This window comes from Podarcis bocagei (assembly GCF_964188305.1).
Source record: "Podarcis bocagei genome assembly, chromosome: 1".
In the NCBI taxonomy this organism is placed as follows: Eukaryota; Metazoa; Chordata; class Lepidosauria; order Squamata; family Lacertidae; genus Podarcis; species Podarcis bocagei.
This window is the reverse complement of record NC_138125.1, coordinates 22509058-22524416: the sequence shown is the minus strand read 5'-3', so window position 1 is coordinate 22524416 and position 15359 is coordinate 22509058. Positions and strand designations below refer to the sequence as shown.

The window sequence follows — 15359 nt, the reverse complement described above, 5'->3', positions numbered from 1 at the left end:
CAAAATGGTCAAAGGCCTGGAAACGATGCCTTATGAGGAACGGCTAAGGGAGCTGGGCATGGTTAGCCTGGAGAAGAGGAGGTTAAGGGGTGATATGATAGCCATGTTCAAATATATAAAAGGATGTCATATAGAGAAGGGAGAAAGGTTGTTTTCTGCTGCTCCAGAGAAGCGGACACGGAGCAATGGATCCAAACTACAAGAAAGAAGATTCCACCTAAACATTAGGAAGAACTTCCTGACAGTAAGAGCTGTTCGACAGTGGAATTTGCTGCCAAGGAGTGTGGTGGAGTCTCCTACTTTGGAGGTCTTTAAGCAGAGGCTTGACAACCTTATGTCAGGAGTGCTCTGATGGTGTTTCCTGCTTGGCAGGGGGTTGGACTCGATGGCCCTTGTGGTCTATTCCAACTCTATGATTCTATGATTCTATGTATTGTGGAACTTTGACAGCTATGAGTTACAATTCTCAGTATGCAAAGTAAGGATAATAGGCACATATTCAATTGGTGGGTGCAGGTTTAGAATAATTTGGATAATGTGGTTGGATGGAGTTAAGACTACTGGGTGGTGGGGAGCAGAAGTGAATTTATGGCTGGGTGCCAGTCAATCTGCTTCAGTCCATGTTGATTAGTGATTGGTGTCTGTGGTAGACAACCAGAAGAAGTGAAGACAACAGAAGAAGAGGATCTAGGAAGACAAAACAAAAACAAAACTGAAAGGCAGAGTGGTACAATCCTCCTTCAATCATCAGAGCACTATATCTGGAGCCTCAACCATCAGCTCTCCAAAGGCAAAGACATCCTCTTTTTTAAAGTTTAAGAATAACAGAGGAAGGCCAGGAGCCTACTTAATATGAATTGTTTTCCCATATAAAATATATGCATATATATATATATATTCTTGTTGATTGTTTGTTGTTGCTAAATTGCTTTGAGGTGTTTTAGGAAGTAGTTCATTAATGGAATTGATTGAATAAAAATAATTGGAGCCTCATGCTGGCTGACGCTAGATAGGTGCAGATGAATGGGTGCTAGAGAATAGGCCAATCTATGGGCTTCTCCTTCTGCAACAGGACAAGCCACGACCACACAGAGGCTGCTTGATGCCTAGCTATCCCGTGGTGTGGCTCCTGCACATGTGAGGACAACAAATAGAATCAAGCGGTGTAAATGGGGTACAACATTATACTGCTTAATATTGAAATTTTTGATTGCGTAACCTGCCATGGGACCTTATGGTGCTAACCCAGAAATATTACCTCGGGTTAAGAACTTTGCTTCAGGATGAGAACAGAAATCGTGCTCCGGCAGCAACAGGAGGCCCCATTAGCTAAAGTGGTGCTTCAGGTTAAGAACGGTTTCAGGTTAAGAACGGACCTCCGGAACAAATTACGGTAAGTACTTAACCCGGAGTACCACTGTACTGCCTTTATAATAATCAGATCATGGTGCCTTGCACTGACACAGGAATGTATGAAGCTGGCTTATCCTGAGTCACAGGGCTCTTCAGGACCCTACGGAGAGATAACGGGTCTTGAACCTGGGACCATGTGCTTGTAAGGCAGAGGCTTTACCACCTCACCAGTTGCTCTGGCAAAGAAACTGTTTATGCAATCTGAACTCTGGTGAACTGAGTAGGCCTCTCTATGCAGAGCAGCCATAAAGTGTCCCAGCTGTGGCTAGAATGGGCTGAACTTCTGTGATCTGCACTGACAGGAGATTGACTCAAAACACACAGAGCAGCAACAGTTGTTGGCAAGAACATCTGGTGCACTTTGGTTTATGAACTGAACCACGAGTTCAAATGAAAACAAGAAGTTAATGTTCTGTTTCAGCATGTGCACTAGTGACCATGGTTTTGTCCTCACTAGGGCACATTGTTTCGATGATGGTGTGTCTTGTCAATACACAAGCACTTCCAGGTTTATGTCTCCAAAATCTATCTTGGTGTGTCCTGTCCACATTAGTGGGTAGTGCTAGATGGGATTGTTGGGGGAAAACAAATAAACTTCCTTCTCCTGAACCTCTAGCTAATGCATGTATTACTTTAAACCACACAAGAGCAATGTTTGTGTAGCAAGCAAGCCAGCATTACTGCACCTGTAAAAGCTGAACCATTTTGTTGTTCTCTCCTGATAAGATGCCTGCTATTGGTCTCTCTTTTTATCTCTACTCATCCTGTAAATAGTTCTTGCCAAGATAATTTTGTTCCTGCATGAATAAAGCAGTAGAAATCCAGAAACTGTGTGTAAACTTCTCAGTCTAATTCACCCAAACTGCAAGGTCTCCTAACAGGGATGTATTTGTGCTACGGCTGAGCTCCATTATGGACCTGCCTTCAAGTTTATTTCAATTTTATTTAACATTTGTGTGCATCAGAGGTGCAAGAAACCTCCAGCCAAGCACTCAGAGTATACAAGAAGCTCTCCTGCAGGAACCTGGTCCTGAAAGCACCTTAGAAGCAGAACCATTTGCCTCAAGGCTACATTACAATGTTTGGCAGAAAAAAACCTGAACCCCTGGTTGTCTTACATCACAAACCTTGTGTGCAGTAATGCCATTATCATTGCCTTACTAATCAATGAAGAAAAAGGATACAGACTTAAGTTCAGAGAAGTTCATTTCTTCATTATACAACCTGATCTACTTAATGGCTAATCTCATTTACTCCGAGAAACCTAGAATTCCTATTGGTGAAAGTCCGTGTATATGTGACCTCCTCAGAGTATATAAAATTGGAAAGCAAATTAATTCATCTAGAGTCATTTCAGTCATTGTTAGCTGGTGCCATGGAGCCTCTAGGGACAGTGACCATTTTGATGATCATATGTATCTCTTGCCTTGTTTTCCTTGCAGTCAGGAGCAGGACGCCAGAGAATGCAAAGCAGCTGCCACCTGGCCCACCTCCACTGCCCATCGTAGGGAACGCATTGCAGCTGAAGACCAACAACCTGGCCCAGGTTCTCCAGGAGGTAAGCCAAAGATGAGCACCTTCCTCAACAGCTGTCTGTTGATGACCGTTACCTGTTTGCAAGCCTCTTTCCATGTGACTCTTTTGGAAGGGGACAATCCATTGTCAGTTTGTTTATTTAGAGATGGTACCATCTGTGTGCAGGGCACATTTGCAGAGTATAAGGCAACAGACTCTGCACTTTGACAGAGGAGAGGCAAAAGAGGGAGGGGAGGCATCCAGACCATAAGAAAAGAATAGCAGAATCGCTGTGATTTCAGTGGCATGGACTTGCGCTTGGCTACATCGGCAGGGATGGGGAGCAGGGACTTATCCCAAAGGCTCCACAGAAAAGAGGTGGACTTTGAGCAGGTCCCACAACTCCACAAAGGGGGTGATTTTATTGTCATTTTATTGTTTTATCCTTAAAATAAAAGCCATAAAGCCCCCTTCTGAATAAAGAACTTTAAAAAGCAATAGTGCAATTTTCATACTATATTAGAGACAGGGGGCGGGGAAGGGTCCAATTCTCCCTCCACACATGGATGGTTTGGGCATTTTTGCCCTCTGGACATTTTTAGCCTCTGCTGGACAGTGTGGAGTTCATAGTCTTCTTGTATTTTGAAAAGCTGCTCCTTTATTTTCCCCAGAATGTGCTTGGTTGGAAGGTACTTTAAGAATTCCCTTAGAAAAATAAGTGTGAGGGGGACATAACAGAGCAGTATAATCATATTCACGGTATAGAGAAAGTGGACGGGAAAACACTTTTACCCCCCTCTCATAATGCCATACCCTCCAACATTTCTCCAATGAAAATAGGGACAGCCTAAGGACATTCTGTGATCAAACTGGGATGGCTTCTCTAAATCAGGGATGACCCTGGAAAATAGGGACACATGAAGGGTCTGTAAAGCTAAAACTTGGAGCCTTCAGTTAGAGCTGAATGTTGGAAGATTTACAACACATGCAAGATAGTAGTTGTTCATACAGTGCATATTGAAACTGTGGAATTTACTCCCAAAGAAGTAGCGATGATAACCTCCAACTTGGATGATTTAAAAGAAATGTTAAGACAAAGTTCATTGAAGATAAAGCTACCCATAGCTGCTAGCGATGATGCTGAACCTCCACCAGTTCCAGGGACCTGCAGGAGGGGAGCGTGCTATTGCACTCAGGTCCTGTTTTTGAGCTTCCCAGAAGAACTGTGCTGGCCACTGTGATAACAGTCATGGACTAGTTGGCCTTTGGCCTGATCTAGCTGCAGAACTCTTCTGTATGTTATTAAGAGTCATGTGGTTCAGATGCCCATAGTGAGTCTGGGGGCAGCGGGGCTCTCCATCAGCTATATGACTCTCTTCTAATCCACAAACCCACCTAGATGTGTGTCCTTCTCTATCTTTTTTCCAGTTTGGTGAGAAGTATGGCTCTGTGTTCACAATGTATTTTGGAACAGAACGGGTTGTGGTGCTGCATGGCTATGATGCAGTGAAAGAAGCGCTGATCGACCGTGGAGATGAATTTGCTGCCAGGGGACACCTGCCATTAGCTGATGATGTCAACAAGGGATTAGGTATTTTATGCTGGTTGACCAGTGGAGGGGGGGACACAGGAAAATCCCTCTATTCATTAAAATAAAGCAACAGGTGGCGCCCCCCTGGGATGTGTGTTGCCGCGCGCACCCCCGGGACGCTCCCCGCTGCCGCACGCCGCCTTACACCCACGGGTGCTTACCCCTGCCCACGCAGGCCGCTCCAGGTGCCGGAGGAGCTAGCTCCGCCTCTGGACTAGAGCAAGCACCAAAAATTAAAGCAGGATTGAATGAGTCTCTAGCCTTTAAAAATAATGGTCTGGGGTAATTCTGGTGTGGGCAGTAAGTGTGAGAGTTATGTGAGCAGAATTCCCTGGCCTGGATCTTGTGAATCAATAAGCTCTCCACACCAAGAAAGAGTTTCAAAGTTACTCTAAGCTATCTTAAAAATTGTTACCAAGAAAATAAATAAATACAAATCAACACATTGCACTTAAACAACTAGCAATGTAGTCCAGTTTTCTTTAAGTTCTTTTTGGTTAATATAGTCCATGAACTATTGCTTCTTCATTATACTGGCAGCTTCAGAGAGAGACCCAGGCTCCAAGAGATGAATTACCAGTTAACATAAATATCAAAACATTGAGGCTCCTGCTCTTCCAACCTACTTCTTCTGCTCTCTCTTTCAGTCCATCCATCTCCTTCATGCCCATTTCCTCTTCTGCTTTCCAGGAATTATATTCAGCAATGGGGAGGCGTGGAAGCAGCTCCGACGTTTTGCCATTACCACCCTGCGCAACTTTGGCATGGGAAAGAAAAGTATTGAGGAGAGAATCCAGGAGGAAGCACAGTTCCTGCTAGAAAAGTTCCGGGACACTCAGGGTGGGTAGCCACTGCCCCTCATCCACATAGGCTTATCAAGCAGACCCCTTTGAACATCACAACAGATGCTGGGGTACATTACAACAGATTATTAACCACCAACTCATAAAGAAATAGCATGGTAGGTACAAGGAAACCATTAAAAAATTAAAATCGTAAAACACAGAACTAGTGACCAACACTGAATCAAATAAATTGCCTAAAAACACTTGTGAAATACAGTGGTACCTCAGGTTAAGTACTTAATTCATTCCGGAGGTCCGTACTTAACCTGAAACTTTTCTTAAGCACCACTTTAGCTAATGGGGCCCCCGCTGCCGCCGCACTGCCAGAGCACAATTTCTGTTCTTATCCTGAAGCGAAGTTCTTAACCTGAAGCAGAGTGCTCTGCAGATATTGTTGATTTCCAGCTGCTTTCAGCCCCAACAGTCATCAGTGGTCCAGAAGTTAGAGTCTAGCAGCATCTGAAGTGCTTTAGATTCCCTAGTTTCAGTCTAGAGTTCACCCAGGCCTGCACCACTGTGGTCACCCTTTCCTATCTAACGATATATTAGCTGAAGCTGGAAGAAAGCACTTTGGAAAGTCCTTGGAAGAAACCACTCGTAGCCATTGAAGATGCCCATGCCTTCAGAATTGTTGTGAGAAAGGCAGCTCCCTGTCTGACCACTGAGGCCAGGAGCCAGGAAATGGCAGCTCAGAAATTCCAGACTAGATTACTGCCTAAAACCTGTAGTGGGGTTGTATAATTATTTTTTTGTTGTCCTTCCAGAGAAGCCCTTGGATCCAACCTACTCGCTCAGTTGTGCTCTCTCCAATGTCATTTGTGCAATTGTCTTTGGGAAACGATACGATTATAATGACAAGAAGTTCCTATCCATGATGAGCTTAATGAATGAAAACTTTCAGGTTTTAAGCTCTTCTTGGGGACAGGTAGGTGCCATCTTTTTAAAGGCCCTTTCCCACAAAGTCTAAATTTTCCTGCTGTTTAAATGTCTTTCTTCCAGGCTTCTCATGGCCCATACTGCCTCTGCCTCTTAATATTTCTGTTAATGTCCTAGTTGCAGGCTTGCCATGAGTAACTGGTTAGCCACTGTGACAGCACGATGGGCCACTGGCCTGATTCAATAGGCTCTTCTTATGTTTTTAATTTGGGGAGCCAATACGAATACCTGGGTCTAATAACCAAGGCTTGACTTAACTCAACAGCAACCCAGTGGAATAGGAAGTAAAGCTTAACGAGTAAGACCCACAGGCTCAATACTGTAACAGGAACTAATCACTTGGGATGTATATACACTGCCATTGCCTCTGCATCCAATGTGCTTCCACTAATGGTTTGAGAAGGTGTGAATACATGATGTTAGTCACAATCGATATCTAACCTGCCATTTCTTATGAAATGTTGCACCTTGCTGAATTTTAAGCCAGGGATGTGTACACGGACTGGTTTCAGTAGGAGAAAAAGATGGGACTACATTTAGAGATATGTATGTAATCCCATAGCTCAGTTTTAGAGCATTTGGCTTGTTAATATAGGGTCCCAGAGTCAATCCCGAGTAGCATCCCTGGTTAGGGATGGGACTTCTGAATGAAACCCAGCAGAGCTGCTGCATAGGCACTACTGACCTTGAGAGACCAATGGTCTCATTCAGTATATACCTTTTAACATGTGGATTTTTTTTGGGGGGGGGGGTTAATTGGTTTGTTGTTTTTATTTTGATTATGCATTTTGTGGTTCTATATTTTGATTTTAGTCTGCGAACCACCCTGGGACCTGTGGGTATAAATTCAATAAACAATAATAAAAAAATAATGATACAAGACTGATGTGGAACATCTACATAGATTTGGGAAGCATTGGCAGTGAAAATGCTGGTGTGTGGACCACAGAGTTGACATGAACACAAGGCAACAGTGGCCAACATTATACTGAAGCCCGAGTGTGGACAAACCCTGACTGAGGTTGGTGCCAATGGGTCTCTTGTGGTGTTTCTTCTAGCTCTACAACCTCTTTCCCTCTTTGATGAAATGTATCCCTGGGCCCCACCACAAAGTGCTGAAAAACAACTTTGCAGCCAGAGCGTTTGTTTTGGAGGAGGTTGAAGAGCACAAGCCCACTCTGGACCCCAGCTCACCTCGGGATTTTATCGACTGCTTCCTTATGAAAATGGATCAGGTAATCATGAAAACTCACAGAACTCTCCACGTGGGTTCTCCTGCCACTCCTGAAGCTTCCCAACTAGCAGACATCCATCCAGCTTCTTGTGGGGAATGCCAAGGAAAGAGATTCCTGCCCACACCCCATTGGAGTAGATTCATTTCCCATTGCTGACTTGTTCCTACAGTAAGTGGGAAGTTCTTTCTAATGATTAGCCCTCTGGGCAAGGAACGTCCAGAGGAATGCGCTATAAAAAGACTTGAGATAAGATGTGTCTTGGGAAGGGAGCTAATCCCAGTGGGGCTGTTAAATTTTTTTATGTTGTACTCAGAACAATTGAGTTGACTCCACTGACTGTGTTGTGTGTTTCTGCAGGAAAAAGGTAATAGTGCATCCCATTTCACCATTGAACGCCTGGCCATAAGCACAGTTGACTTGTTTGTGGCTGGAACAGAGACCACCAGCACCACACTGCGATACGGTTTCATGATCCTCCTCAAATACCCAGAGATACAAGGTAAAACAGATGCGTTATTAGTACTTATTCTAGTTCTCTCCTAGATTTATGTGGCACAGGTCCAAGAGGTTGTTGTTCTGCCACTTTCCCCAGGAAAACCCACTGTTCATCGCTGAATGTTAATCATCGCTGACTGACATCAGGAGTAAACAGAAGGCTTTCCTGGAGACAACGGGGGGGGGGACCAAATGCTCAGACCCAAGCCTAGTAATCACAGACCTGTGCCTAGAAATCCCAGCAAAAACAGAAGTGTGTATGAGCTCTTATAGCTGACCATATTGCAAACCCTAGGATTTATATACAAACAGTAACAACTTGAACTTGGCCCAGTAGTATAGTGGCAGCCAGTGCAGATCCTTTAGACTAAGGCATCACATCCTGCACCAGCTGCACTTTCTGTGCCAGCCTGAAGGGTAGCCCACAAAGGCACAACCACAAGGGCCAGGGGTCAAAAGGCCCTCAGGTAGGATCAGAATCACTGCAGGACAGTGCCTCCAATAGGAATCCCTCTAAGCTGGACCATCACTTGCTCCTAAAACTTCCCTAAAGCGGAGGCTTTTGTCCCTCTGGGCTCCTTTTGGATAGAAATTGAATTAATATATAAATAATTGCAGTTATACTATGTTTCCCTGTTTACAGATGGATTACTGAAGGTGAGCTACAATAATTTGTCTGAGTTAATGTCATGAGTCAACAGAAAGTTGGCATCAGAAAACAATTGAAAGCTCCAAAATGTGCAGGGGCTGGCAGGCACTCCCATGGAATTTCAATTGCTTCTATGATGTTTCCTGCACTGGTGTTAAACCTCATTCTTCCCATTACAGACAAAGTGCATGAAGAAATTGACCGAGTTATTGGCCGATCACGAAGTCCTTGCATGGCAGATCGTGGGGAAATGCCTTACACAGATGCTGTCATCCATGAGATCCAGAGGTTCATCTCTCTCCTCCCACTGAGCGTCCCTCATGCAGTACTCAAAGATACACCGTTCAGACAATATGTCATTCCAAAGGTCAGCTCTTTTCAAGGCTCTAAGTAGTAATAGTAGGCTGCTAGCCATGATGGCTATATTCTACCTCCATGGTGAGAGGCAGCATGCTTCTGAATACCAGTGGGTGGAAACCACAGGAATTGAGAGTGCTGTCTTGTTTAGATTATGTTGATGGGCTTCCCATGGGCATTTGGTTGGACACCATGAAAACAGGATGCTGGACCAGATGGGGCCACTGGACTGATCCAGCAGAGCTTTTCTTCTCTTCTTATCTACAAGCAAGGGAAGTGTTGTTTTTTAGTCGTTTAGTTGTGTGTCCGACTCTTTGTGACCCCATGGACCACATCACGCCAGGCACTCCTGTCTTCCACTGCCTCCCGCAGTTTAGTCAGACTCATGTTTGTGGCTTCGAGAACACCATCCAACCATCTCGTCCTCTGTCATCCCCTTCTCTCTGTGCCCTCCATCTTTCCCAACATCAGGGTCTTTTTCAGGGAGTCTTCTCTTCTCATGAGGTGGCCAAAGTATTGGAGCCTTAGCTTCACAATCTGTCCTTCCAGTGACCACTCAGGGCTGATTTCCTTAAGAATGGATGCATTTGATCTTCTTGCAGTCCATGGGACTCTCAAGAGTCTCCTCCAGCACCATAATTCAAAAGCATCAATTCTTCGGCGATCAGCCTTCTTTATGGTCCAGCTCTCACTTCCATACATCAAGGCAAGGGAAGTAGTTTAGCCCAACTCCTAAAGTGTAGCTGGGCATCTTCAGGCCTGGACTTCAGCTAAAAAAGCCAATGCAATTCTGGGCTGCATCAATAGGAGTATAGCATCTAGATCAAGGGAAGTAATAGTGCCACTGTATTCTGCTCTGGTCAGACCTCACCTGGAGTACTGTGTCCAGTTCTGGGCACCACAGTTCAAGGAGGACACTGACAAAGTGGAACGTGTCCAGAGGAGGGCAACCAAAATGGTCAAAGGCCTGGAAACGATGCCTTATGAGGAACGGCTAAGGGAGCTGGGCATGTTTAGCCTGGAGAAGAGGAGGTTAAGGGGTGATATGATAGCCATGTTCAAATATATAAAAGGATGTCATAAAGAGGAGGGAGAAAGGTTGTTTTCTGCTGCTCCAGAGAAGCGGACACGGAGCAATGGATCCAAACTACAAGAAAGAAGATTCCACCTAAACATTAGGAAGAACTTCCTGACAGTAAGAGCTGTTCGACAGTGGAATTTGCTGCCAAGGAGTGTGGTGGAGTCTCCTACTTTGGAGGTCTTTAAGCAGAGGCTTGACAACCATATGTCAGGAGTGCTCTGATGGTGTTTCCTGCTTGGCAGGGGGTTGGACTCAATGGCCCTTGTGGTCTCTTCCAACTCTATGATTCTATAATTCTATGATTCATTTTAAACACCCTATTGTCTTCTAAAGCTGCCCCATTCTTCTCTGTATCAACAAAGTACCTTCCTTCCTGTTAGTGCCTTCCCACACCATTCCTTTGTGAGAGTCAATTTTATGCTTTTGTTGGGTGTCATGGCCATCCAGCCCATTTCTTTGCACTCTCTGCAGGGTACTACCATATATCCTAGTCTGATGTCTGTGCTACATGACAGCAAAGAATTTCCAAACCCCAAAGAATTTGACCCAGGACATTTCTTGCACAAAGATGGTACCTTCAGGAAGAGCGACTATTTCATGCCTTTCTCAGCAGGTAAGATCTCTACTTCCCCAGTAGGCTGAGGTCTTGGCCAGCTCAGGTCTTTCCCATCTCCCGAATCGGCTGGTGTCGGGGCATTGAGGGGGAACCTCCTTCCTCCTGCAGCCTAAACTGGAAGGGCTCCCAGTTTGTGAGGGAGGGGCAGAGGCTTCTGGGTCCATCAGAACTCCCTGTACCTTTCCTGTGGCCAGCTGAAGCAAAAGAAATGGTGGAGTGACTCTCCCAGGAGCTGTTCTGGAGCAGCACCTTTGCTCCTTTGGCATGATTGTTATTTTCTCCGTAACAGCCAAAGTGGTTGTTGTGCATCTTACACTTTGGGTTTCCTTTGCAGGGAAGCGGATATGTGTGGGGGAAGGTCTGGCCCGTATGGAGATCTTCTTGTTCTTGACCACCATATTACAGAACCTCACTCTGAAGTCCATCATTGACCCCAAGGACATCGATCTCACACCGGTGTTGAGCGGCATAAGCAACTGCCCTCGGCCCTATCAGCTCTGCATTGTCCCTCGCTGAAAAGCCTGCCTCAGGAGGACTGCACATGTGGAAAAGTTGCAGCCTGGCAAATCTTTGTTCAAAAAACCCATAACACAATATCTCCTCACGTGTGGAGCCCTATCTTCTTACCTGATTATTTGTTGAAATGTTACTTTGGGGATCCTGCTAAAGACTATTTCACGTTGAAGACATTATTGCAATGGACAAATAGGATTTAGAAATTAGTCACACACAAAAATCCCATTCTTATCTTTCTTGCCCCTTCATATGCATATGTGTGCAGCGGCGTAGCTAGCCGCTGGAGTGACTGGTGCGGGGGCATGTCCTGCAGCCAGGGGTGTGTTGAGCGACCCATGGGGATGGGGCAAGCCTCTCCAATGCTTGGAGCCTCTCTGCCGCCTCCTCCTCAGCTGTAGGGCGTCTGAGGGAGAGGCAGTAGGCAGGCACAAATCCCACGCTGCAGCGCGAAACTTGCAGGTGCCTAAGCCACCATGTCACTCCAAAAAATTTCATGAGCCCAATTTTTTAAAAACTCATTTTGTCACACACCCCTCAATGATGACATCCGGGGCAGACTGTACCCCCCACCCCCTTCCTCCGCCACTGTATATGTGTGATGGGCAAAATCTGCCAAGATGTAAGCTTTTTAGCCACTGAGTCTTGTTACTCTTGGGTTAAATGAAGCCAATCAGAGCGGAAGGAACTGAGTCAACCACTGAGGAACTGGTGACCCTCAATGGTGGTTGGAGTCTTGCGCCCATCACCCCAGATGTTGGCTGGGGCAGATGGGGGCTGGAGTCCAGGAATATCTGAAGGGCAGCAGGTTCCCCATTCTTGCCATGAGGGCTCAGTTGGGACAACTCCCATAATCCGAATTTCATTGGCTAGGTGGCTGGAGATAATGGGAGCTGCAGTCCAGCAGCAAAATCTCCAACCTTGACTTGGTGGGTTGAAGTGCTGCAGGCTGTAGAAGCTGGGTGGGTCAAGGCCCCTGTCTGAGATGACCTTTTGATTCCCTTGCATGTCCTACCCAAGATACAGCAAAGTTGTTTAACTGAGTGACAACATAAGCTTTTTTGGTAACCCTTCTATAGATCTGTACACTGAGATTGGCAGGTATGTCAATGCTAATAATAAAGCACAGGCAGACAATTTTATTTGGAAAGATATTCCAATAAACTCAGTTTGGAGTTTCCCGGTGCTAGAACAAAATGTCTTTCACTTTCAGCCTGAGCTAAGAAGGAAAGTCTTTGGAAGGTGCTGCAGAAATCAATAGCTTTTAAAATCTTTACCCCTTTCAACTAGTAGAACATCCTTGAGACTTGACATTTACAAATGTTTGCCAATAATTCCTTTAAGGGTAACCATGTTCTAAAGAACAGATAGCAATACTGGATGCAACTGAACTTCTGAGTAATTATGGGAAATGAACTAAGTTGGATCCAGAAATCTACTAGTCCTAGGAAGCATATCTTCAAGATAGGCACAGAGCATAGATGGGCAAGATCTCCCAAGCCTACCTTGGATGAACTTGGAAATCATCCAAGATCTTCCAGGATAAGAAAACTATTTTTTTTTTCTCCCGAGCCCAACTGAGGCTATCACTGTATTTAAAAATCTAGAACTGAGAAAATAGCCCTCCCTCAAATTCTCCACTGACTTTGTGGGTGGCAAAATAAGGAAGGTCATTGTGGCGTTTGCCCTCCTAGGTGTGTGACATCATACTGGGTTCATAAGGAAAGGGTTAACTAATTGTAAAATGACTAACCTATAGGAACACAAGGGGAGAAGTTAGAGTTAGTGTTAGAGTTGTTAAGAAGTCAGTTGAGAGTTAGAGAAGGGAGAGGGAGGATAAGTCTGTGGGTTGGGCTAGTTTGATGTGAGAACGTGAGAGAATCAGTTAAGAGGAGTCAGTTAAACAGTTGGGATAATCAGTTAGAAGGTACCGTATTTTTCGGACTATTGGACGCACCGGTCCATAGGACGCACCTAGATTTGGGGGGGGGGAATAAAGGCAAAAAAATTTTATCCCCCCCCCCGCCAGGCGCGGGGCTGGGGCGGGGAAGCCCGAGCTTCCCCCTCCCCCAGAACGGGACCCAGAGCCATGCCGAAGCTGCGCGCAGCTTTGGCATCGCTCTGGGAGCTCGCGGGGCTGGGGGAGGAGGAAGCCTTCCGCCAGCCTCCAAACCATGTCGGGAGACAGCGGGATGGCGCGCTGCGCCTCTCCTGCTGTCCCCCGAGTTTGCGGGGCTGGGCCAGCCTTCTAACCAAGTCGGGGGACAGCGGGAAGGGCGTGCTGCGCCCCTGCCGCTGTCTCCCGAGTTTGCGGGGTTGGCGACGGGGAGGAGCAGGCTTCTCCCCCCGCCAGCCTTCTAACCAAGTCGGGGGACAGCGGGAATGGCGCGCTGCGCCCCTGCCGCTGTCTCCCGAGTTTGCGGGGCTGGCGACGGGGAGGAGCAGGCTTCTCCCCCCGCCAGCCTTCTAGACAAGTCGGGGGACAGCGGCAAAGGCTCGCTGCGCCTCTCCCGCTGTCCCCCGAGTTTGCGGGGCTGGCAACGGGGAGGAGCAGGCTTCTCCCCCCGCCAGCCTTCTAGACAAGTCGGGGGACAGCGGCAAAGGCGCGGTGCGCCTCTCCCGCTGTCCCCCGAGTTTGCGGGGCTGGCGACGGGGAGGAGCAGGCTTCTCCCCCCCCCAGCCTTCTAGCCAAGTCGGGGGACAGCGGGAAAGGCGCGCTGCGCCTCTCCCGCTGTCCCCCGAGTTTGCGGGGCTGGCGACGGGGAGGAGCAGGCTTCTCCCCCCGCCAGCCTTCTAGCCAAGTCGGGGGACAGCGGGAAAGGCGCGCTGCGCCTCTCCCGCTGTCTCCCGAGTTTGCGGGGCTGGCGACGGGGAGGAGCAGGCTCCGCCCCCCGCCAGCCTTCTAACCAAGTCGGGGGACAGCGGGAAGGGCGCGCTGCGCCTCTCCCGCTGTTCCCCGAGCTTGTGGGGCTGACGGTGGGGCTCTCCTGAAGCCTGGAGGCTGTGGGGCTGGTGGGGGGGAGAAGCAGGCTTGCTTCTCCCACCCCCAGCCTCCAGATCAGGTCGGGGAATAGCGGGATGGCGGAGCGCCGCCATCCCGCTATTCCCTGACCTGATCTGGAGGCTGTGGGGCTGGTGGGGGGGAGAAGCAGGCTTGCTTCTCCCACCCCCAGCCTCCAGATCAGGTCGGGGAATAGCGGGATGGCGGAGCGCCGCCATCCCGCTATTCCCTGACCTGATCTGGAGGCTGTGGGGCTGGTGGGGGGGGAGAAGCAGGCTTGCTTCTCCCACCCCCAGCCTCCAGATCAGGTCGGGGAATAGCGGGATGGCGGAGCGCCGCCATCCCGCTATTCCCCGACCTGATCTGGAGGTTGTGGGGATGGTGGGGGGGGGGAGAAGCAGGCTTGCTTCTCCCACCCCCAGCCTCCAGATCAGGTCGGGGAATAGCGGGATGGCGGAGCGCCGCCATCCCGCTATTCCCCGACCTGATCTGGAGGTTGTGGGGATGGTGGGGGGGAGAAGCAGGCTTGCTTCTCCCACCCCCAGCCTCCAGATCAGGTCGGGGAATAGCGGGATGGCGGAGCGCTGCCATCCCGCTATTCCCCGACCTGATCTGGAGGTTGTGGGGATGGGGGGGAGAAGCAGGCTTGCTTCTCCCACCCCCAGCCTCCAGATCAGGTCGGGGAATAGCGGGATGGTGGCGCTTCGCCATCCCCCTATCCCTCGAGCTTGTGGGGCTGGGGGGGGAGAAGCAGGCTTGCTTCTCCCCCCGCCAGCCTCCAGATCAGGTCGGGGAATAGCGGGATGGTGGCGCTTCGCCATCCCCCTATCCCCCGAGCTTGTGGGGCTGGGGGGGGAGAAGCAGGCTTGCTTCTCACACCCCCAGCCTCCAGATCAGGTCGGGGAATAGCGGGATGGTGGAGCGCTGCCATCCCGCTATTCCCCGACCTGATCTGGAGGTTGTGGGGATGTGGGGGGGGGGAGAAGCAAGCTTGCTTCTCCCAGCCTCCAGATCAGGTCGGGGAATAGCGGGATGGCGGCGCTTCGCCATCCCCCTATCCCCCGAGCTTGTGGGGCTGGGGGGGGGAGAAGCAGGCTTGCTTCTCCCCCCGC

At 48.3% G+C, this 15359-nt stretch overlaps 1 protein-coding gene across 1 annotated transcript; it reads left to right on the top strand.

The window, feature by feature from the left end:
- The first annotated feature begins 2755 nt into the window (after positions 1-2755).
- On the top strand, positions 2756-11359 carry LOC308575169 (cytochrome P450 2C19-like). The gene is made up of 9 exons (XM_081173740.1): positions 2756-2971; positions 4357-4519; positions 5210-5359; positions 6129-6289; positions 7359-7535; positions 7893-8034; positions 8859-9046; positions 10589-10730; positions 11068-11359. Exons 1-9 carry the CDS (start codon positions 2789-2791, stop codon positions 11247-11249), a joined length of 1488 nt encoding a protein of 495 aa, XP_081029866.1. The 5' UTR covers positions 2756-2788; the 3' UTR covers positions 11250-11359.
- Positions 11360-15359: the final 4000 nt, after the last annotated feature.